Source organism: Nerophis ophidion, linkage group LG07 (genome assembly GCF_033978795.1).
Source record: "Nerophis ophidion isolate RoL-2023_Sa linkage group LG07, RoL_Noph_v1.0, whole genome shotgun sequence".
Classification (NCBI taxonomy): Eukaryota; Metazoa; Chordata; class Actinopteri; order Syngnathiformes; family Syngnathidae; genus Nerophis; species Nerophis ophidion.
The window spans coordinates 70247993-70270492 of record NC_084617.1 but is presented as its reverse complement, the minus strand read 5'-3'; the positions used below and the strand labels follow the sequence as shown (position 1 = coordinate 70270492).

Sequence of the window (22500 nt, the reverse complement as noted above, 5' to 3'; positions counted from 1 at the left end):
TTGTTTTGTACTTTTGTGTGCACACTGATAGATGAAAGGATTGGTTGTTCTGTTGCAAGTTGCTCAGCACAGCCTAGAGCGAAACATTTAAGTCAAATGCATTTATTGCATTAGTTAATGTACCTACAAAAAGTCCTTAGATTAACTTGTTTCTGCATGCATGTTTATAGTAAACTGCTAGCTGTGTGCATTATGGCTGACTTCATTATTGTCACTTAAATGGATTAACATGTGGAATAGGCTTCATCACTCTTCCTGTGTCCTTGTGTGGATGTATGCATTTATGATTGGATCCAGTCAGGCCGCATTTATAGTTTAGTCTTTAATTGAAGGGACAATGCACAGAAACATTGAGCTCAAAGACAGATATGTTCCGTACCAGATTACAGCTAAATAGCTAATTTCCATCTGCAGTCCCTGGCTACCTAAATTAAAGGGATATAAAAATCATGCAACAAAATTATGACAATAAAATCATATAATATCACGTAATCAAATTAATAAAAGTCATAAAATGCTCTTTCATGGACACATACTTAATATACAAAACAACCACATCTCATTTACATCATCACACAAAGACAATACATGCTCTTGTTCACATCTGTCATCATTTGTAAAAAATAACCATAATTTTAACTGACACACCTCACATTTACAACAAAAATGCTGTCATGGATAAATATAATACACATGAAGTTGATTTGTCAAACATAGTGGCAACCTTATTGACCGTGTGAGCAGCTTAGATTGCTCCAAAGCCACTTTTTAACTTCAATAGTAAATGAAGAGTAATCTGTTGAACTTTTCAAGTTTGTGGTGAGGTGGTTCCATTCCTTTATGATTGTGGCCAAATATTTTTTACATCTGGGTACGCTACACTGCCCCCTGGTGGAGGCTCGTGTGTTTCTAGATGTCACAGCAGAGCTAAACTGGACAAAGTGCTTAAGTGGTGGTGGTGCGTTGTTATTTAGGATTCCATGGGCCATTAGTATTGATGCTAACCTTTGTATGTTAGCTAAGTTTAACAATCTATATTTTTGTAGAGCTAAACAGTGATGGTGATGTTGTGGTTTTCATTCGAGGATTTTGAGCGATTGTTTGTGCAAAGTTTCCAATGGATTTACGGTGCCAAGAAGCGAAATTGAAGACCTACTGAAACCCACTACTACCGACCACACAGTCTGATAGTTTATATATCAATGATGAATTCTTAACATTGCAACACATGCCAATACGGCTGGTTTAGTTTACTAAATTGCAATTTTAAATTTCGCGTGGAAGTATCATGCTAAAAACGTCGCGGTATGATGACGTCACGCATTGTAGAGGACATTTTGGTCCAGCACCGTTCCCAGCTATAAGTCGTCTCTTTTCATCGCATAATTCCACAGTATTATGGACATCTGTGTTGCTGAATCTTTTGCAATTTGTTAAATTAATAATGGAGACGTCAAAGAAGAAAGATGTAGGTGGGAAGCGGTGTATTGCAGCCGCCTTTAGCAACACAAACACAGCCGGTGTTTCCTTGTTTACATTCCCGAAAGGTGACGGTGAAGCTTTACTATGGAACGGAGCGGTCAAGCGAACATGTCAACCAGCAGGTTTCGGTGAGAAAATGGTGGTAATAAGTCGGCTCTTACCGTAGACATGAGCGGAGAGCTTGCGTCGTTCCTCCTGCACCTGTCAAAGAGGCAGCTGCGGACTCTCTTGCCTCCTCCCACCAGCCGCCGCTGACCGCCGGATGCCTCCACCGTGGAGGAGGGGGGGGGGGGGGGGAATCTCTGCCCGGCTGCCTTGCCGCGTCGAAAAACGTGGCTTCCCTCGGAGACACTGGCGGTCGCCACACCCCTCCGACTTTCAGGTTGTGCAGGTACAACCATATAATCTCACTAAAACACTAGTAACACAATAAGCAGATTTGGGATTTTCCAGAATTATCCTAGTAAATTTGTCTAATAACATCTGAATCGCTTTGCCCTCAATTTAATCAATCAATCAATCAATGTTTATTTATATAGCCCCAAATCACAAATGTCTCAAAGGTCTGTACAAACCATTACGACTACAACATCCTCGGAAGAACCCACAAAAGGGCAAGGAAAACTCACACCCAGTGGGCAGGGAGAATTCACATCCAGTGGGACGCCAGTGACAATGCTGACTATGAGAAACCTTGGAGAGGACCTCAGAAGTGGGCAACCCCCCTCTAGGGGACCGAAATCAATGGATGTCGAGCGGGTCTAACATGATACTGTGAAAGTTCAATCCATAGTGGCTCCAACACAGCCGCGAGAGTTCAGTTCAAAGCGGATCCAAGACAGCAGCGAGAGTCCCGTCCACAGGAAACCATCTCAAGCGGAGGCGGATCAGCAGCGTAGCGATGTCCCCAACCGATACACAGGCGAGCGGTCCATCCTGGGTCCCGACGAGCGGTCCATCCTGGGTCTCGACTCTGGACAGCCAGTACTTCATCCACGGTCATCGGACCGGACCCCCTCCACAAGGGAGGGGGGGACATAGGAGAAAAAACAAAAGAAGCGGCAGATCGACTGGTGTATTTAAAGGCTAGAGTATACAGATGAGACTTAAATGCTTTAAATTAAATTTTTAATTTAAAAAAAATGTTTTCCTTCACTCTCACTTTCCTCATCTACAAATCTTTCATTCTCACTCAAATTAATGGGGAAATCGTCGCTTTCTCGGTCCGAATCGCTCTCGCTGCTGGTGGCCATGATTGTAAACAATGTGCTGATGTGAGGAGCTCCACAACCCGTGACGTCACGCGCACATCGTCTGCTACTTCCGGTAGAGGCAAGGCTTTTTTATTAGCGACCAAAAGTTGCAAACTTTATCGTCTATTTTCTCTACTAAATCCTTTACAGCAAAAATATGGCAATATCGCGAAATGATCAAGTATGACACATAGAATGCTCCTGCTATGCTCGTTTAAATAAGAAAATGTAATTTCAGTAGGCCTTTAAAACAAACTTCACACAGCTACCAAGTACAGTTGCATCTCGACCATTCATTTTTAGTTAGGTTGCTGTTTTAAGGAAGGCTGCTTTGGAAAGCTGTCACATCGACTCTTCTGTAACGGCCCTCTTGACTTGACAGGACGTCACTCCTGACTTGACAGGACGTCACTCCTTTGTCCCGCTGCCATCAACACATGCACCCTGAGAAAGCCCGGCTGGCTTAAATTAAAGCACATGCTGTGCCCGAACACACGGCAGGGGCAGGTGCCAGTCAAAGCTGCCAGCTTATGTCGTGCCACGGCCTCACTTGCTGTTGAAAGGTCTATTTAAAAAGCACCTATGTGAGTCATATTGGGTGAAATGTATCATCAAGCTTGAACTCCGTGGACTCGGTCACCTGTTGGTGAACGCAGAGGTGAAAAAGTATGGATGGGGGATCTGTTTGGACCGCTACCAAAGCAGGATGTTGATACAAAAAGACAGCTGATATACGCGGGCTTCTTCAGAGCGAGCCTGTAGAGTAAACACGACCCCTGGATAGTGTAATACGTTGTTACAAAATCTACTCCTTTTTTTTTTCTCTGCGATCTTAAAATTTATGAAGTAGTCGAAGACAGGAAGTGTTGCATAATCACCAAAGAGTAGGACTAAAAGGCTTGTAAGAAAACATTGTCTAAATCCATCCATCCATCCATTTTTCTACCACTTATTCCGTTTGGGGTAACGGGGGGCGCTGGTGCCTATCTCATCTACAATCGGGCGGAAGGCGGAGTACACCCTGGACAAGTCGCCACCTCATTGCAGGTTGTCTAAATCAGTGGGTCTCAAATGGGGGTACTTGAAGGTATGCCAAGGGGTACGTAAGATTTAGATAAAAAAATAATTCTAAAAATAGCAACAATTCAAAAATCATTTATAAATATATTTATTAAAGAAGTTCATAAACTGTGAAAAGAAATGCAACAATGCAATATTCAGTGTTGACAGCTAGATTTTTTGTGGACATGTTCCATAAATATTGATCTAAAAGATTTCCATTTTTTTGAACAAATATTTAGAATTATGTTCATGAATCCAGATGGATCTCTATTACAATCCCCAAAGAGGGCACTTTAAGTTGATGATTACCTCTATGTGTAGAAATCTTTATTTATTAAATCACTTGTTTATTTTTCAACAAGTTTTTTGTTATATTTATATCTTTTTTTTCCAAATAGTTCAAGAAAGACCACTACAAATGAGCAATATTTTGCACTGTTATGCATTTTAATAAATCAGAAACTGATGACATAGTGCTATATTTTAATATATAGCTAGAATTAACTGAAAATCAAGTATTTTCATATATATATATATATATATATATATATATATATATATATATATATATATACTTTCACAGTATCATGTTGGACCCGCTCGACATCCATTGCTTTCGGTCCCCTAGAGGGGGGGGGGGGGTTGCCCACATCTGAGGTCCTCTCCAAGGTTTCTCATAGTCAGCATTGTCACTGGCGTCCCACTGGATGTGAATTCTCCCTGCCCACTGGGTGTGAGTTTTCCTTGCCCTTTTGTGGGTTCTTCCGAGGATGTTGTAGTCGTAATGATTTGTGCAGTCCTTTGAGACATTTGTGATTTGGGGCTATATAAATAAACATTGATTGATTGATTGATACATATATATATATAATATCCGTTGTGTCCTTGAGCAAGACACTTCACCCTTGCTCCTGATGGGTCCTGGTGAGCGCCTTGCATGGCAGCTCCCACCATCAGTGTGTAACGTGTGTGTGAATGTGGAAATCGTGTCAAAGCGCTTTGAGTACCCTGAAGGTAGTAAACCGCTATAAAAGTACAACCCATTTACCATTTATTTTTATATCTTTTTTTTCCAAATAGTTCGAGAAAGGCCACTACAAATGAGCAATATTTTGCACTGTTATACATTTTAATAAATCAGAAACTGATGACATAGTGCTGTATTTTACTTCTTTATCTTTTTTTTTCAACCAAAAATGCTTTGCTCTGATTAGGGGGTACTTGAATTAAAAAAATGTTCACAAGGGGTACATCACTGAAAACAGGTTGAGAACCACTGGTCTAAATGAATTGAATGTTAAAGTTATTTAACTAATTTTTACAGTATATCTTATATGCATCAGTGTTGGTAGCGTGACCTTCTCGGAAATTAAGCTTCCCGTAGTTTCATGTTCGAAATGCTATTGTGTCAGTGGTTCTGGGAAATACCGGCCGTTTGGATTGGACGGTGACTGCTGACGGATCCACTTTTGGATCTGTCAGCAATACTTGCCGTATTGGGTTAAACCAGAAAAAAATGTGTCTGGGGGGTCGGTATATCTATTTCTAGGAAAAGTAATACAAAACCTCACAATAAAGTCTGATTGAACACAAAAAAATTTTATGAAAGACCGCCTTAAAAAGGGAATGGAATTGTATTTTTCCTATAAACGGTAAAACCCTGAATATTGAGAACATATGAACGTCCCCCCTCTCCCCCTCTCAATCGACATTTTACAATCAAGAAAAATGCAACGAACAGAGCAAAATATGAACGTGAAGGGTAAAAAAACATAAAACTTCTACAATCTGATATATGTGATATATCACTAAGCTTCAGAACTTTCTTGTAAAAATCTCCTTCCGCAAATGTCCCTGACACCCGCATATCAGGCTCTGGAAACGCTCCCCACCCACACTATTTGGTGCCTCGTCTGACCTGCTGTGACGTAGATTACTATAGTAACTAGTAGGGTTGTACAGTATACGCGTATTAGTGTAGTACTGCAAAAATATTGAATCATTTTCGGTACTATGCCGCCGCTGAATAGTACCGGTCCGCCACACCCTAAGATTTTTTGTAAAAATATAGCCAATAATGCAATTTTTTCTGGTCCCCTTTATTTGTATCTGTGTATCGGCTGGGGACATCTCTGCGCTGCCGATCCGCCTCCGCTTGGGATGGTTTCCTGCTGGCTGTTGTGTTTGATCCGCTTTGGACTGGACTCTCGTGACTGTGTTGGATCCATTACGGATTGAACTTTCACAGTATCATGTTAGACCCGCTCGACATCCATTGCTTTCCTCCTCTCCAAGGTTCTCATAGTCATCATTGTCACCGACGTCCCACTGGGTGTGAGTTTTCCTTGCCCTTATGTGGGCCTACCGAGGATGTCGTGGTGGTTTGCGCAGCCCTTTGAGACACTAGTGATTTAGGGCTATATAAGTAAACATTGATTGATTGATTTAGAAAAGTATCAAAGTATCGAAATAATATTGGTATCAGGACACTAGTCACTCAAATGTCATTCAAAAGCACAAATTCCAACCATTGAAATAAATACTTTGTATAGTTCAACACTTATGGTCAATAGAAAACATCACTGCACATCATAATGGCAGCTACACTTTCCATCTTAAAGATCTAAAAATAATATTTGGGAATGTCCTGTCGGGCCAGTTTGAAAAACTTAACGGGCCGCCTTAATTTGCCCAGGTCTGGGTTAAACAATCATTTAGTTTCTACAAGGGGTTAAAAGTGAAGCAGCGTTCAAGTGCACATAAGTGTAAAAAGGATGTAAACAGACAGTGACAACAGTTGTTGGAAAAAAAAAAAAAAAAGACCGGCCTGTTCGCCGAATGTATTATGTTTTGTATTCTAAGTATCTAGTAGAGGGGCTTGTCCTTTTGGTCTTCCTGTGTTGTCACAGTGATGTGGAAACAGCTGCCATCACGCAGCCACATTTAAACCTGATAAGAGCATTGGGGAAGATATTGGAATACTTTTTCCATTTTTGGCTTCATGCATTGTCGGTCCTGATGCTATTTTCCTTTCTCTAAAGGGCACCCACGTTTAATATTACAATATGTATATATAGTTTCCCTTAGATGGCAACGGTCTGGTGCTCTACGGTGCTGTCTTGATGTATACATGTCTTTTAAGCATCCTTGCAGATGTGTGTCCTAAATAAAGACAAGGACCATTTTTATGAATATATGCTTATAGCCCGCACTTAAGCCGGTTCCCCAGTTTTGCTTTATGTAGCTGAATTGGGTCACCACAATTCCGATGTATCCAAATTGGTCTTTTCCTTTGAGACAACCCATATATGGCACACAAGTCTTCCATTTCCTCCTCCTTTTTTTGTATCTTTCTCCTTTCCTACGGGGATGTCAGCACAGTCTTACGACCTTGTGACAACACTCTTCTTTTCTTTGCTCAATAGCAGGGGTCACCAACCTTTTTTGAAACCAAGAGCTACTTCTTGGGTACTGATTAATGCAAAGGGCTACCAGTTCGATACACACTTAAATAAATTGCCAGAAATAGCCAATTTGCTCAATTTACCTTTAATAAATAAATATATATAATAGGGCTAATCAAAGTTAATCGCACTTTTTCTCTGATTAATCGCGATTAACTGCATTGTATACGCAAAGCCCAATAATGAATTCAAAAGTAGTCTGTAGTGCACCTTTATTGGAATATTCTCCCACATGAACAAAAGCGCCAAAACATTTGTTGTGCAAACACAATTTAAATCAGTCCTTGTTAAACAGTAGCAGTTAAATAGCAAATTTTATGAAAATCAACTCAAAAAATGTAAATACAAACATTTAAGCCTATTGCCACTGCCAGGGTATTTAAGTTATCCTGTTTGTTATGGAAAATAAATATAATCTACATACAAATCTCTGAGCTACAATCATAAGATCCGAACAGGCGATTTCTGAGGTAACAGCAGAAACTTTTTTTTTATCAGGGATCTTATGTTTAAAAAAAACTATATTATAGTTAGTGGGCTGTTTTAGGGAATTTTTTATCAAATTATCCGTCGTAGCAATATTAATAATGTTGTGTTTATTCTGCGTAGTGCACTTAAAATAATTATGACCATATCTAGGAATTGATATGATGGGAATTTTCTGATTGTTTGCTTGGTGCTTTGATAAACTGAACGCATATACATGGTACTATATTGTGATGTTATGAGCCAGGGAATAAAATAACTACCCTACCCAGCATGCAATAGGAGTGACGAGCATGCGCGGTAGCCCGGTAAAGGTTGTGTGTCGCCATGACGGCATCTTGTATGTTGTGATATGCACGCTCTGAAAGTAAACGTTAAGAACTCAGCCAACACTCCTCATTTGCATTATTCATAAATAGACAGACAACACATATACTCCGCTGCTTCACAGGCCGCTGGATGTAGCCGGCAAAGTATTCCCATGCTAGCTAGCCGGACTAGCAAGCACGCGTCATTCAGTCCAAAACGGCCCGATCTATCCACATTCAGAATTGTCTGGCGGTCGTAAGTGATCCCGGAGTGACCACGCTGTAAGCCAGCCATGAAATTTGCAGAATTGTCCGGTATTTTTGCCAAATGTTCCATCTTTACCAAGAGCCCCTCGACGCCGAAGCTTATCCGGGCGACGCCATCTTGTTAAGAAAAGGCGTTAACAAAATAAAAGCATGTAAACAACATACGCAAATGTGCGATAAAATAATTGTCGGCGTTAATAGATTGATGAGTTAACTTGTAATTAACGCACTAATTTGCCCACCCCTAATATATATATATATTAAAGATATATATTAAAATGTATTCATTATTCATTATTCTTTATATAAATGGGTATTTCTGTCTCTCATTCCGTCGTGCATTTTTTTTCCTTTTACGGAAGGTTTTTTGTAGAGAATAAATGATGAAAAAAAACAACTTAATTGAACGGTTTAAAAGAGGAGAAAACAGGAAAAAAATGAAAATTAAATTTTGAAACATAGTTTATCTTCAATTTCGACTCTTTAAAATTCAAAATTCAACCGGAAAAAAGAAGAGAAAAACTAGCTAATTCGAATCTTTTTGAAAAAATTAAAAAAAGAATTAATGGAACATCATGAGTAATTTTTCCTGATTAAGATTAATTTTAAATTTTGATGACATGTTTCAAATAGGTTAAAATCCAATCTTCACTTAGTTAGAATATATAACAAATTGGACCAAGCTATATTTCTGACAAAGACAAATCATTATTTCTTCTAGATTTTCCAGAACAAAAATTTTAAATGAAATTTTAAAGACTTTGAAATAAGATTTAAATTTGATTCTAAAGATTATCTAGATTTGCCAGAATATTTTTTGGGAATTTTAATCACAATAATTAAAAAAAAAGTTTTACAAATATTCTTCGTCCAAAGAACAGAAACTACAATGAAGAATTAAATTTAAAATGAATTTATTATTCTTTCAATGAAAAAAATTAATTTACTTGAACATTGATTTCAATTGTCAGGAAAGAAGAGGAAGGAATTTAAATAATTATTTAGAATTTTAATCACAAGTTTGAAGAAATATTTCACAAATATTCTTCTTCGAAAAAACAGAAGCTAAAACGAAGAATTAAATTAAAATGTATTCATTATTCATTATTCTTTACAATAACAAAAAAAAAACTTGAACATTGATTTAAATTATCAGGAAAGAAGAGAAAGGAATTTAAAAGGTAAAAAGCTATATGTGTTTTAAAAATCCTAAAATCATTTTTAAGGTTGTATTTTTTCTGAAAGTTATAAGAAGCAAAGTAAAAAAATAAATTAATTTATTTAAACAAGTGAAGACCAAGTTTTTAAAATATGTTTTGGGATTTTCAAATTCTATTTGAGTTTTGTCTCTCTTAGAATTAAAAATGTCGAGCAAAGCCAAACCAGCTTGCTAGTAAAAAAATAAAATTTAAAAAATAGAGGCAGCTCACTGGTAAGTGCTGCTTTTTGAGCTATCTAAGAACAGGCCAGTGGGCGACTCATCTGGTCCTTGCGGGCTACCTGGAGCCCGCGGGCACCGCGTTGGTGACCCCTGCTCTATAGATTACACCGCCAAGTTTATACATGCTGATTTTAAGCTTACAGCAACGAAATGTTAATTTAGAACAGGGGTCTCAAACTCACTTTACCTGGGGGCCACTGGATGCAGAGTCTGGGTGAAGCTGGGCCGCGAGAAAAGATTTCCTAAAAAAAATGTGCATACTCCTTACCATATATTTGTAATTAGCAGACGCACGGAGAATAATGTTATTTCCGCAATGTGTGTCTTTCCGCTTTCCCTCCCTACACCAAAACGGTGGTCGGCAGATAACAGCCGGGAAAGTACAGGGATAGCGAGCGCAAAAAAGTGACTGCTCCCGGAGTGTTATTCGGCGTCATATAGAAATATATATATATAGTGTTCATCATGTGAGGCAATGCAAATTAAACAATAAAAACAAATAACAATTTGAATTGATCCAGGTTATCAGGGACTGTTATTATTGATGAACGTAAGAAAACCCTAGTCTCCATGGCAACGTCTCTGGCGCTTTCACTCACTTGCCGCTTTTCCACTAATGCAGGGGTAGGCAACCCAGAACGTTGAAATAGCCATTTTGGACCCAAATAACACAACGCTGTCAAGCGCGACTCATATAAAACTTGCGGGCTGCACTAACATTTAACTTTCATATTAAGGTGGGGGCCGCAAAATAACGTGTCGCTGGCCGTAATTGGCCCGCGGGCCGCGTGTCTGAGACCCCTGATTTACAATGACTTTGTGCACACATACAATGACACTATTAGTGATTATTTTCACTTGGGAACCTGTGTCTGATGTTTTTATGCTAACATGTTTTGTTTGGTTACAGTTGGAGACAAAGTGCCTGCCGATATCCGTATCTGTTCAATCAAATCAACAACCTTGAGGGTTGACCAGTCCATTCTCACTGGTAAGTTGATAAAAAGCTTTCATTAAGCCCTGTATGTGTTGAAATGTATTTCCAACCTAAATTTTGTTTACGTCTACCTGGTTAGTTCTTTCGATCTGAGGACGGAAAGATTGTATACAATTTTTAAAACTCTATTCTGAATATGTTCAATTTTCGCAAAATTTTTGTAGGTTAAGACCGTGTACATTCAAACACATGCAGCTTTTTCAATAGAAATAAAAGCATAGTCACAGTCATTATCAGTTTAGACTAGATTAAATAGAACTTTATTGATCCACTGGTGTCTGCCCTCAGGGAAATTTAGGTTCCGGTATTCTTAGAGTATTGAATTGACCGTGCTTGGACTGTTGAGTCTAAAGCTGTCGTATCCAGTTTTTGAGCATGGACTGACAAAGCCTTCTTGAATGAGAGGCAAAATTAAATAACTTCTAAAATAACCTGAACAGTCCACTTGCAATTGGTTCAATGCCCCGAGAATACAATGACCTGGATGAATAATAATATTTATAGAACACAACAGTAACACAAATAAAAGCAAAGCACAATGAGTACAATAATCATAAATTAAAGAGAGGAATAAAGTATGATTAGTTGTCAGTCTTTACAACATAAGAAAATAAAAGAGTCTTTGTAAAATACAAAATTATATCAAGTGACTAGGGGTGTAACGGTATGTGTATTTGTATTGAACCGTTTCGGTACGGGGGTTTCGGTTTGGTACGGGGGTGTACCGAACGAGTTTCTAAGCTAAAGTCTTAACAAGCTGCTTTGCTTCTTCTGCCTCTGTCTCAGCACCCAGCATTGTCCCACCCACACAACCATCTGATCGGTTACATATATAGCGGTAACAGCCAATCAGCAGTGCTTATTCAGAGCGCATGTAGCAAATGCTTCAGCGTCGAGCAGATAGGTGTTTAGCAGGTGAGCATAAGGCAGCGTACTCTCCCCAAAGGATAATAAACACCTCCCAGTCAACTACTAATAACATCACTATGAGCCCGTTGACCTTCTAGAAACTTAAACTGCAGCTCAGCTCGCTCGCAGTTCTGGCTTGAGGTGAAGGCTAATTAGCTGTTAGCGTAACGTTAGCTCATTTTGCGGCGTGTGTGTGTGTGTTTTTTTTTACGGACAGAAAACCTTTGAATGGCAGGGTCCCTGCTATCACATTTTGATAAAAATATAACATTTACATAATAAAAATCAACTACAGGCTTCCCAAATGCTGTGATAAAGTAAGCATGATGAGTCGACTTGAAACTGTTCAATGTTGCACTTTTATATGTGTAGGAAAGGTTTGTCAGTTTATTTAATCTGAGCAACAATTTGAGGCATTTTAATGTGGATTAACGTGGGCAGAATTATTATAGTGTTCCCAATGTTAAAAGGATAAAGCCATTGTTTACAAATTGGTAATTAAATAACCCAAAAATTTATGTTTTGTTGTTTTCTTACTGTACCAAAAATGAACCTAATTGTGACCTCTAAACTGAGGTATGTACCAAACCGAAATTTTTGTGTACCGTTACACCCCTCCAAGTGACCACTGTATGAATCTGAGATTGTCATCTTCTCTGCTGTCTTCACGTGACACTTTGTCTTTTGCAGGGGAGTCTGTCTCTGTCATCAAACACACCGACCCTGTGCCCGACCCTCGTGCTGTCAATCAAGACAAGAAGAACATGCTCTTCTCTGTAAGTCTAGTTTTTACCGACCATGACTATTTACATTGTTTGCTTTATAAGTCAAAATCCTGGGGAAAAATATATATTCTTTCTTATTTCAGGGTACCAACATTGCTGCTGGGAAGGCTGTGGGAGTGGCTGTGGCCACGGGTGTTAACACAGAGATTGGTAAGATCCGTGATGAGATGGCGGCCACCGAGCAGGACAAGACACCCTTGCAACAGAAATTGGATGAGTTTGGCGAACAGCTGTCCAAGGTCATATCCCTCATTTGCATTGCGGTGTGGATCATCAACATCGGCCATTTCAATGACCCCGTGCATGGAGGCTCGTGGATTCGTGGAGCTGTCTACTATTTCAAGATTGCTGTGGCACTGGCTGTGGCTGCCATCCCTGAAGGTCTTCCTGCTGTCATCACCACCTGTTTGGCTCTGGGCACCCGCCGCATGGCCAAGAAAAATGCCATTGTCCGAAGTTTGCCCTCTGTGGAAACACTAGGCTGCACATCTGTCATTTGTTCTGACAAGACCGGAACTCTGACCACCAATCAAATGTCTGTCTGCAGAGTAAGTCTCACGCCACATGCACCGCCTTCTCGGTCGTCTCGTTGTTTGAATAGGGTGACAGATGCTTGCTCTGTGCAAACACCGTTCTTTTGTGACCATGTTTTCAGGTTGTATGGCTTGAAGGCAACACGGGGGCATTTGTCTTTACTTCCATTAGGCCGTTGGAAGACTTGTACCTGTTGTGTAACTGACCTTGCGTCATCAAGTTGTAAAGCAGCCAATGTGTGGCCTCTTTAAAGGCCTACTGAAATTAGATTTTCATATTTAAACGGGGATAGCAGGTCCACTTGATCATTTCGCGATATTGCCATATTTTTGCTGAAAGGATTTAGTAGAGAACGTCGACGATAAAGTTTGCAACTTTTGGTCGCTAATAAAAAAAGCCCTGCCTTTACCGGAAGTAGCAGACGATGTGCGCGTGACGTCAGGAGTTGTAGGGCTCCACACATAATCACATTGTTTATTATGGGAGCCACCAGCAGTAAGAGCAATTCGGACCGAGAAAGCGACAATTTCCCCATTAATTTAAGCGAGAATGAAAGATTCGTGAATGACAATATTGATAGTGAAGGACTAGAAAGAGAAAAATAATAATATTAAATAAAAAGCGACTGCTCTGGTTTCAGATGTAATTAGACACATTTACTAGGATAATTCTGGAAGATCCCTTATCTGCTTATTGTTTTAATAGTGTTTCAGTGAGATTGTAAAGACATACCTTGAGGTCGGATGGCTGCGGTGAACACGCCGTGTCTCAGAGAGAAGCCGAGGAGCCAAGCTCACAGCTGCCTTTTAAACAGCTACTGCAGGAGTTACGAATAATCCAATGATGTCTCCGGTATGATGTACATGTATATCACATTTTTCCCTTCCAAAAACATGCTGGTTGACTTTGTGGGGCGGTTTAGCTCGGTTGGTAGAGCGGCCGTGCCAGCAACTTGAGGGTTGCAGGTTCGATTCCCGCTCCCGCCATCCTAGTCCCTGCCGTTGTGTCCTTGGGCAAGACACTTCACCCACCTGCTCCCAGTGCCACCCACACTGGTTTAAATGTAACTTAGATATTGGGTTTCACTATGTAAAGCGCTTTGAGTCACTAGAGAAAAAGCGCTATATAAATATAATTCACTTCACACTTCACGTAGAGAAACATGTTCGCTTGACAGCAGCTACACAACAAACGAAGAAACACCGGCTGTGTCTCGGTTCTAAAGACAGTTGCAATACACCGTTTTCCACCAACAGCATATTCTATATAGTCTCCATTATTAATTGAACAAATTGCAAAAGATTCAGCAACACAGATGTCCAAATTACTGTGTAATTGCGCGATGAAAAGAGACGACTTTTAGCCGCTAGTAGTGCTGATATAATATGTCCCATCCAACTCGAAACGTCACAAACACACGTCATCATTCCGCGACGTTTTCAACAAGAAACTCCGCGGGAAATTTGAAAATGTAATTTACTCAACTAAACCGTCCGTATTGGCATGTGTTGCAATGTTAATATTTCATCATTGATATATAAACTATCAGACTGCGTGGTCGGTCGTAGTGGGTTTCAGTAGGCCTTTAAAATAAGCATGTCATGATGCAATTGCCATTCATTTAAGTTTAAAACTCTTCTTGCCCTTCTCAATTATTCACATGATCTTAAATGTACAAATCAGGGCACTGAATCGTTTGCAAATGTACCGTTTCGATTTTGTCTTGAGATGTTTTACCTGTTTTCCAAGCCCTCGGACATAGAGCATTTTTTTTCTTTTAAGGTTATGACAGTGTCAGGGTCAATTACCATGAGACATAAAGACACAGAAACAGAATAGAACACAAACCAGTGATTGCTTTTCTCGTACGAGGAGAGTGCCCTGGAGCAAGTTGTCAGTTACAGGCTCCTGATTCACTCTGAAAACCTTTCTCCACTCTCCTCGCCTTTTAATTCATTTGGGAATGCCCTGCATTACAAACTCACACACACAGCTGCACTAAGGGAGGAGGGGGGATTTGCAACTATGTTGGAAACCTAACACCTTTAGTGAGAACTTACACATGCATATACAGAGGATAAAGTAACTTCCTGCGTTGCTCTGTCTCATCTGCAAACTCCTCTTTGAAGTTGGTAGGTTTCAAAGAAAGCCTTTTGTCTTGTCAGGAACACAATGTAATACAAAGTTTTTTTGTGATAATTTAGAAACAATTATTCTAACAGACAGGTCACAACATCCCTCCCACAAGAATGGTTTCATTCCATTGTGCAAAAAGCCAGTTAAGATACAATGGAGTCTCAAAAGTGTTGTTTTCTAAGTAGGGGAGCAATGATTGATCAATTTATATATAGATCAAATTATATTCCTAAATTTTAAGTATATTGATCGGTGCTCAACAAGTTTGCCTTCCAAGGGATCTGTATCAATACAAGATCGTTATAAAAGCGAATCAATCTATTTTATCGATACTTGATAAAGGAAAACATTGGATTAAAGAACTGCAGACTTTATATGAAATTTGGCACTTTTAAAAATAAAGGCATTAAATCTCTGACGTCATCAAAACCTAAATGGCGGATATCTAGGGTGGTCGAGAAAGGTCATAACAAGTGCAAAAACTGCAAACACCACAAGCACAAGACAATATCATTGATTACAACCTTTAGCTACAGCACGATTACAAAAGCCACAATAAAGAAAAACGACACAACAATAATTTAAAGCCGCAACGGAACTTTAAGCCATAAAAGATTTGATTGACACAAGGGAGGTGACAGTGAGACAAATTACGGCGGGTCACTGACTTCCAGAGCACAAGCAGAAGTCATCTAATCGGAAACAAATATAGGAGACGGATCATGGAAGCTATGGAAATTAGGAAGCGTGTGTTTTCCGCTTCTGTCATCTGCGACGTCAGGGCGGAGAAAAGATCATGTATGACCCGGTTGGGAAACTTTACTTAGCAGGTACATCTACTGTCAAAATGTTGGTTACTGTACCGCATTTTTCGGAATATAAGTCGCTCCCGAGTATAAGTCGCACCTGCTGAAAATGCATAATAAAGAAGGGAAAAAATATATATAAGTCGCACTGGAGTATAAGCATACTTGCCAACCTTGAGACCTCCGATTTTGGGAGGTGGAGCGTGGTTAAGAGGAGTATAATTCACCAACTCGAGCATTTCTTGTATATTTCATATATATATATATATATATATATATTACATACATACATGCATGTATGTGTGTGTGTATGAAATACTTGACTTTCAGTGAATTCTAGCTATATATTTTATTATATATATAAATAAAAGAAAAAGTTGAATTTCAGACGGCACCTATTAAATACACAGTAATAAAAACACAATTCTACTAACTGAACTGTGCTTGCTGGTTACTAAAATAAAACCGACAACACTTACCTTTCACTATTTGAGTAACCTTTGTTCTGCCATTTGCATACTGGCGAGAATCACTTGCCGTTTCGGTGCGCAACGCCACATAAATCGTTGGCCAATCAAAAAGCAACCCCATAACGCTATAGCCAACATTCACCAGGAGATGGCGACAGACAACATAGAATCACTCTATTACAGACGACGTCGCCATGGCTATAACTTCCTTGTTCTTCTGCTTCATCTCCCTGTGTGTGCAGTTTTGTATTAAAATCCATAGATGTTGTAACGTGATTGGGCAGGCAAGCTGTTTATGTAGTGGGAAAGCGGACGTGAAAACAGGCTGTCCCCACTCAGGTCCACATGGAGCTCGAGGGGGCGTGGCCTCCAGCTACGCTGAAGTTTGGGAGAAAATTTATTCCGGTAGGTTTTCGGGAGAGGCGCTGAATTTCGGGAGTCTCCCGGAAAACCCGGGAAGGTTGGAAAGTATGAGTATAAATCGCTTTTTTGGGGGAAATTTATTTGATAAAATCCAACACCAAGAATAGACATTTGAAAGGCAATTTGAAATAAATAAAGAATAGTGAACAACAGGCTGAATAAGTGTACGTTATATGAGGCATAAATAACCAACTGAGAAGGTGCCTGCTATGTTAACATAACATATTATGGTAAGAGTCATTCAAATAACTATAACATATAGAACATGCTATATGTTTACCAAATAATCTGTCACTCCTAATCGATAAATCCCATGAAATCTTATACGTCTAGTCTCTTACATGAATGAGCTAAATAATATTTAATATTTTACGGTAATGTGTTAATAATTTCACACATAAGTCGCTCCCGAGTGTAAGTCGCACCCCTGGCCAAACTATAGTCCGAAAAATACGGTACTTTCATTGAAAATTGCTTGAATATTGAAAATGTGCGCAGAAAATGTTTCTTCTTGTTAATTCAACCTAAAGTGTTAGTTGCACCATATTCACATGCAATGTAAATGTATTGGCCATTAGTTGTGTACCTGCTTGTTTGTACCCATCCGTCCATTTTCTACCGCTTGTTCGTTTTGGGGTCACGGTGGGTGCTGGAGCCTATATCAGCTTCATTCGGGCAGAAGGCGGCGTACACCCTGGACAAGTCACCCCCTCATCGCAGGGCCAACACAGACAGACAGACAACATTCACACTCACATTCACACACTAGGGCCCATTTAGTGTTGCCAATCAACCTATCCCCAGGTGCATGTCTTTGGAAGTGGGAGGAAGCCGGAGTACCCGGAGGGAACCCACGCATTCACCGGAACAACATGCAAACTCCACACAGAAAGATCCCGAGCTCGGGATTGGACTTTCGTATTGTGTGGCACATGCACTAACCCCTGTTCCATCATGCTGCCCTTGTTTGTATCCATAATTCATTTATCTCATTCCTTTACCAGGAATATAGGAAACTTTACCCGTAGTGTCCAGTATCCACTATTTCGCAGTTAGGCTGGTAGATTTTATTAAAAGTTACTGAATCGTTTGGGATAATTTTTTATTTTTATTAATGGCATCGTCCCTGGATCCACAAATATCGAATCATATTGAATCGTTGAAATATTAATTGTTACAACCCCTAATTCCAAGACAATCTGAACAGTCCAGTTGCGATTGATTCAATACCCAATAAATACACAGACCTGAATGAATAAGAATATTTGCAAGCACACATTTAATCATTGTATGTTTTTATTAAAATGAAACAATATACGTTACATCCTGTTAACATTGAATTAGAAATTTGTGGCCTTGGCTTCATCCTTGGATCGGTAAAAATGAGTCTCTATTCTACCTGTTTATCGGGTTAAAGTACCAATGATTGTCACACACACACTTGGTGTGGCGAAATTATTCTCTGCATTTGACCCATCACCCCCTGGGAGGTGAGGGGAGCAGTGAGCAGCAGCGGTGGCCGCGCCCGGGAATCATTTTTGGTGATTTAACCCCCAATTCCAACCCTTGATGCTGAGTGTTAAGCAGGGAGGTAATGGGTCCCATTTTTATAGTCTTTGGAATGACTCGGCTGGGGTTTATACTCACGACCTAACCATCTCAAGGCAGACATTCTAACCCAGTGGTTCTTAACCTTGTTGGAGGTACCGAACTCCACCAGTTTCATATGCGCATTCACCGAACCCTTCTTTAGTGGAGAAAAAAAACCGTTTTTTTTTTTACTGGTGCACAAAACGAACCGTGCATGAACATCACCTTGTTCAAAGAACAAAACCAACACAGTGCATGAACTCACAACAAATTACACACCTGCAAATCAGATGGAAAATCCGAGGGAACATTGTTTGGGGGTATCCGTAATACGCCGATAGGGAGACGTTTTTATTTACACGATGAGTCGGGTCTGTCTTGACTTCTGCGGCGGAGTCTACGCCGAACCCCCGAGGCCAACTCACAGATCGAACCCAGGTTAAGAACCACTGCTCTAACCACAAGGCCACTGAGAAGGTGAAAGGGTTGGATCAAATAGGGAAATAAGGACCATTCTACATCATGTTTTATTAGTATCCTTAGTCAGGTATTTTGTCATGAGCCACACTGCTGCCATTAGTTATTGTAATCACTTTATTGTTATCTCTTCAAAGTTAGTGTAATGTGTGTGAGCAGGAAGATAAACAACTTCCCTTGTGAAGAAGCCTGGCACCACCGTTTCTTGCTTTAAGGCGGAACATCTCTCCTTCCATGGGGACTCTGACACCGGACTGTGTGTTTACACGAGGGGTGGAACTAAACACTCCAAAAGAGACATGCTAAAACGAGCTCTGCTTTTTAAGCCCATTTGGGATTTTTCTATGGCTTCTGCTGCCACCTGCTGCCTTCAACACTAATTTGGTCAAATGCTGCTTCGTTCTGAGTGTTTTGATGGTAAAATGTTTTTAATCCTCAGATGTTCATCGTCAACAAAGCCGAAGGTGACAGCTTCTCGCTGACAGAGTTTACCATCACAGGTTCTACCTATGCGCCTGAGGGAGACGTGTGAGTATTATAAGGCAAACAACAAGTAATGGACATGGGAAGTCGATGGAAAATTTGTGTTGATTTAATTCTTTACATTTCTGAAGATACCAGGATGGTAAACCAGTGAGATCCTCCCAGTATGATGCCCTGGTTGAACTGGCCACCATCTGTGCCCTCTGTAATGACTCATCCCTGGACTTCAATGAGGTCTGTCATTCACTCCACTGTATTTTTTAAAAATTCGAATTTTTTTCTCTAGTGACTCAAAGTGCTTTTACATAGTAAACCCAATATCTAAGTTACATTTAAACCAGTGTGGGTGGTATTGGGATCAGGTGGGTAAAGTGTCTCGCCCAAGGACACAACGGCAGTGACAAGCGGGGATCGAACCTGCAACCATTAAGTTGCTGGCACGGCCACGCTACCAACCGAGCTATACCGCTCCCACTACTAGTACGTAGCTTATGAAAAACAAGATGAAGCTCATGAAAATGACTGCTGATTTGATTATTATAATAAAACATTTAACTTGTTATTCAGTCCGTTATGATACTGGTGTGATACTGGTATCACACCAGTATCACATCAGTGACATGCGGTGTACTAAACACCAGGTGAGGCATACATTCTTTTTTTTTTTTTTCTTAAATTGATATGTGCAGCTCCAGTCATTGTTGATTTAGGTTGCACATTAGAGTTTCAGGGGGAAAAAAGGGATTTTTTCGCTTTCATAAAAACGTTATCATAATATTATGATATGATGAATGGGTCCAAAAACTATTTGATAAAGTCGTTAATAAATACTTTTTGGTCCCATTTGCTTTTAACAAATTAAATCAAGTATTGTGAGTGTAATTTACCTTTCTGTATTTGTATCTGAAGCAGCAATAGCCATCCTTCATGAAAACTTAAATTGTATGATCGCATTCATTTTGTCTTAAAGTCCAGTTTAGAGAAGTATTTCATATTGGATACAGTATATAATCCTCCATATTGAAGTGAAGTGAATTATGTTTATATAGCCCTTTTTCTCTAGTGACTCAAAGCGCTTTACAAAGTGAAACCCAATATCTTTTTTTTTTTTACATTTAAACCAGTGTGGGTGGCACTGGGAGCAGGTGGGTAAAGTGTCTTGCCCAAGGACACAATGGCAGTGACTAGGATGGCTGTAGCGGGATTCAAACCTGCAACCCTCAAGTTGCTGGCACGGCCGCTCTACCAACCGAGCTATACCACCCCATTATTGGCAGAAACATTCATTTAATTCAATTTCATTCCATGAAATGAAACAATATTTTTGCATCTGACAAAAAACACACACAAACGCTGGCTTACTCTAAATAAAATGCCATGTTTGTTATAAATAAAGTAAAAAAAAAAAAAAAGAGAAGAAAAAATGCTGGCTTCCGCTGGAGAGAGCTGTGTCTGCTAGCTTGAGCGCCCCCACTTCTCCCAGTGTGGCGAGTCAGAGTGCTGCTGAGGCATTGAACTGCAAATCGACTCTACCTTGAGGCAGAGGTACTTGCTGCCTCAAGACCTGCCTTTTCCACGTGGCAAAAATCAGGCGCCCCCTGCACGCACACGCCCAATACACACTGTGTGTAGCCGTGGAGGCACCGCCTGTGTCTGCCTCACTTCTCATCTGCTGCATTGTTTTTTATCAGGAAAGATGGAATTTCCACGATTTTGACCATGAAAATTATCAAAATATACAGGAACCATACCAAAATCACATAGAAAGCATAAACCAAAAGAGAAATATTCAAACTTCTTTTATTGTATTACTTCGTTTTGGAACCTCTCATGGTTAAGGCACCTGGTGGCAGGTTGAGGCACTGCCTCACTACAATCAATCAATGTTTATTTATATAGCCCTAAATCACAAATCTCTCAAAGGACTGTACAAACCACTACGACATCCTCGGAAGAACCCACATAAGGGGCCGGAGAACTCACACCCAGTGGAACGCCAGTGAGAATGATGACTATGAGAACCTTGGAGAGGACCTCATGTGCCCCCCCCCCCCCCCCCCCCCCGCCCCCGTTCTAGGGGACCAAAAGCAATGGATGTCGAGCGAGTCTAACATGATACTGTGAAGGTTCAATCCATAGTGGCTCCAACACAACCGCGAGAGTTCAGTTCAAAGCGGATCCAAGACAGCAGCGAGAGTCCCGTCCACAGGAAACCATCCCAAGCGGAGTCGGATCAGCAGCGTAGAGATGTCCCCACCCGATACACACGAGAGGTCCATCCTGGGTCCCGACTCTGAACAGCCAGTACTTCATCCATGGCCATCGGACCGGACCCCCTCCATAAGGGAGGGGGGGACAGAGGAGAAAAAGAAAAGAAGCGGCAGATCAACTGGTCTAAAAAGGAGGTCTATTTAAAGGCGAGAGTACACTTGCCTCCCCTGACAGCACGTCACCGGCTCACATGTGTTCCACTAGATCAGGGGTTCGGGAACCATTTTGGCCGAGAGAGCCATACAAGCCAAATATTTTTAAAAGTATTTCCGTGAGAGCGATATAATTTATTAATTTTTTTAGCACTGAATACAACTATATGCGTGCATTTTTAAGAAATACCAACATTTTTAGAGTATAAAACGTCTTATTATTTTAATAACATTGTTATTAACGGCGGGGCTTCACGGTGGCAGAGGGGTTAGTGCGTCTGCCTCACAATACGAAGGTCCTGCAGTCCTGGGTTCAAATCCAGGCTCGGGATCTTTCTGTGTGGAGTTTGCATGTTCTCCCCGTGACTGCGTGGGTTCCCTCCGGGTACTCCGGCTTCCTCCCACTACCAAAGACATGCACCTGGGGATAGGTTGATTGGCAACACTAAATTGGCCCTAGTGTGTGAATGTGAGTGTGAATGTTGTCTGTCTATCTGTGTTGGCCCTGCGATGAGGTGGCGACTTGTCCAGGGTGTACCCCGCCTTCCGCCCGATTGTAGCTGAGATAGGCGCCAGCGCCCCCCGCGACCCCAAAAGGGAATAAGCGGTAGAAAATGGATGGATGGATGGATGTTATTAACGGCGTGGTGCAGTGGGAGAGTGGCCGTGCGCAACCCGAGGGTGACTGGTTCAAATCCCACCTA

At 40.6% G+C, this 22500-nt stretch overlaps 1 protein-coding gene across 1 annotated transcript in view; it reads left to right on the top strand.

Moving 5' to 3' along the window:
* atp2a2a (ATPase sarcoplasmic/endoplasmic reticulum Ca2+ transporting 2a) overlaps positions 1–22500 on the top strand; it is a 98698-nt gene that overhangs the window by 46714 nt on the left and 29484 nt on the right. The window contains exons 6-10 of the mRNA XM_061907016.1: positions 10674–10754; positions 12360–12445; positions 12538–13002; positions 19330–19418; positions 19505–19607. Of these exons, the coding sequence (XP_061763000.1) occupies positions 10674–10754; positions 12360–12445; positions 12538–13002; positions 19330–19418; positions 19505–19607 (824 nt within the window). The remainder of the gene's footprint in view (positions 1–10673; positions 10755–12359; positions 12446–12537; positions 13003–19329; positions 19419–19504; positions 19608–22500) is intronic.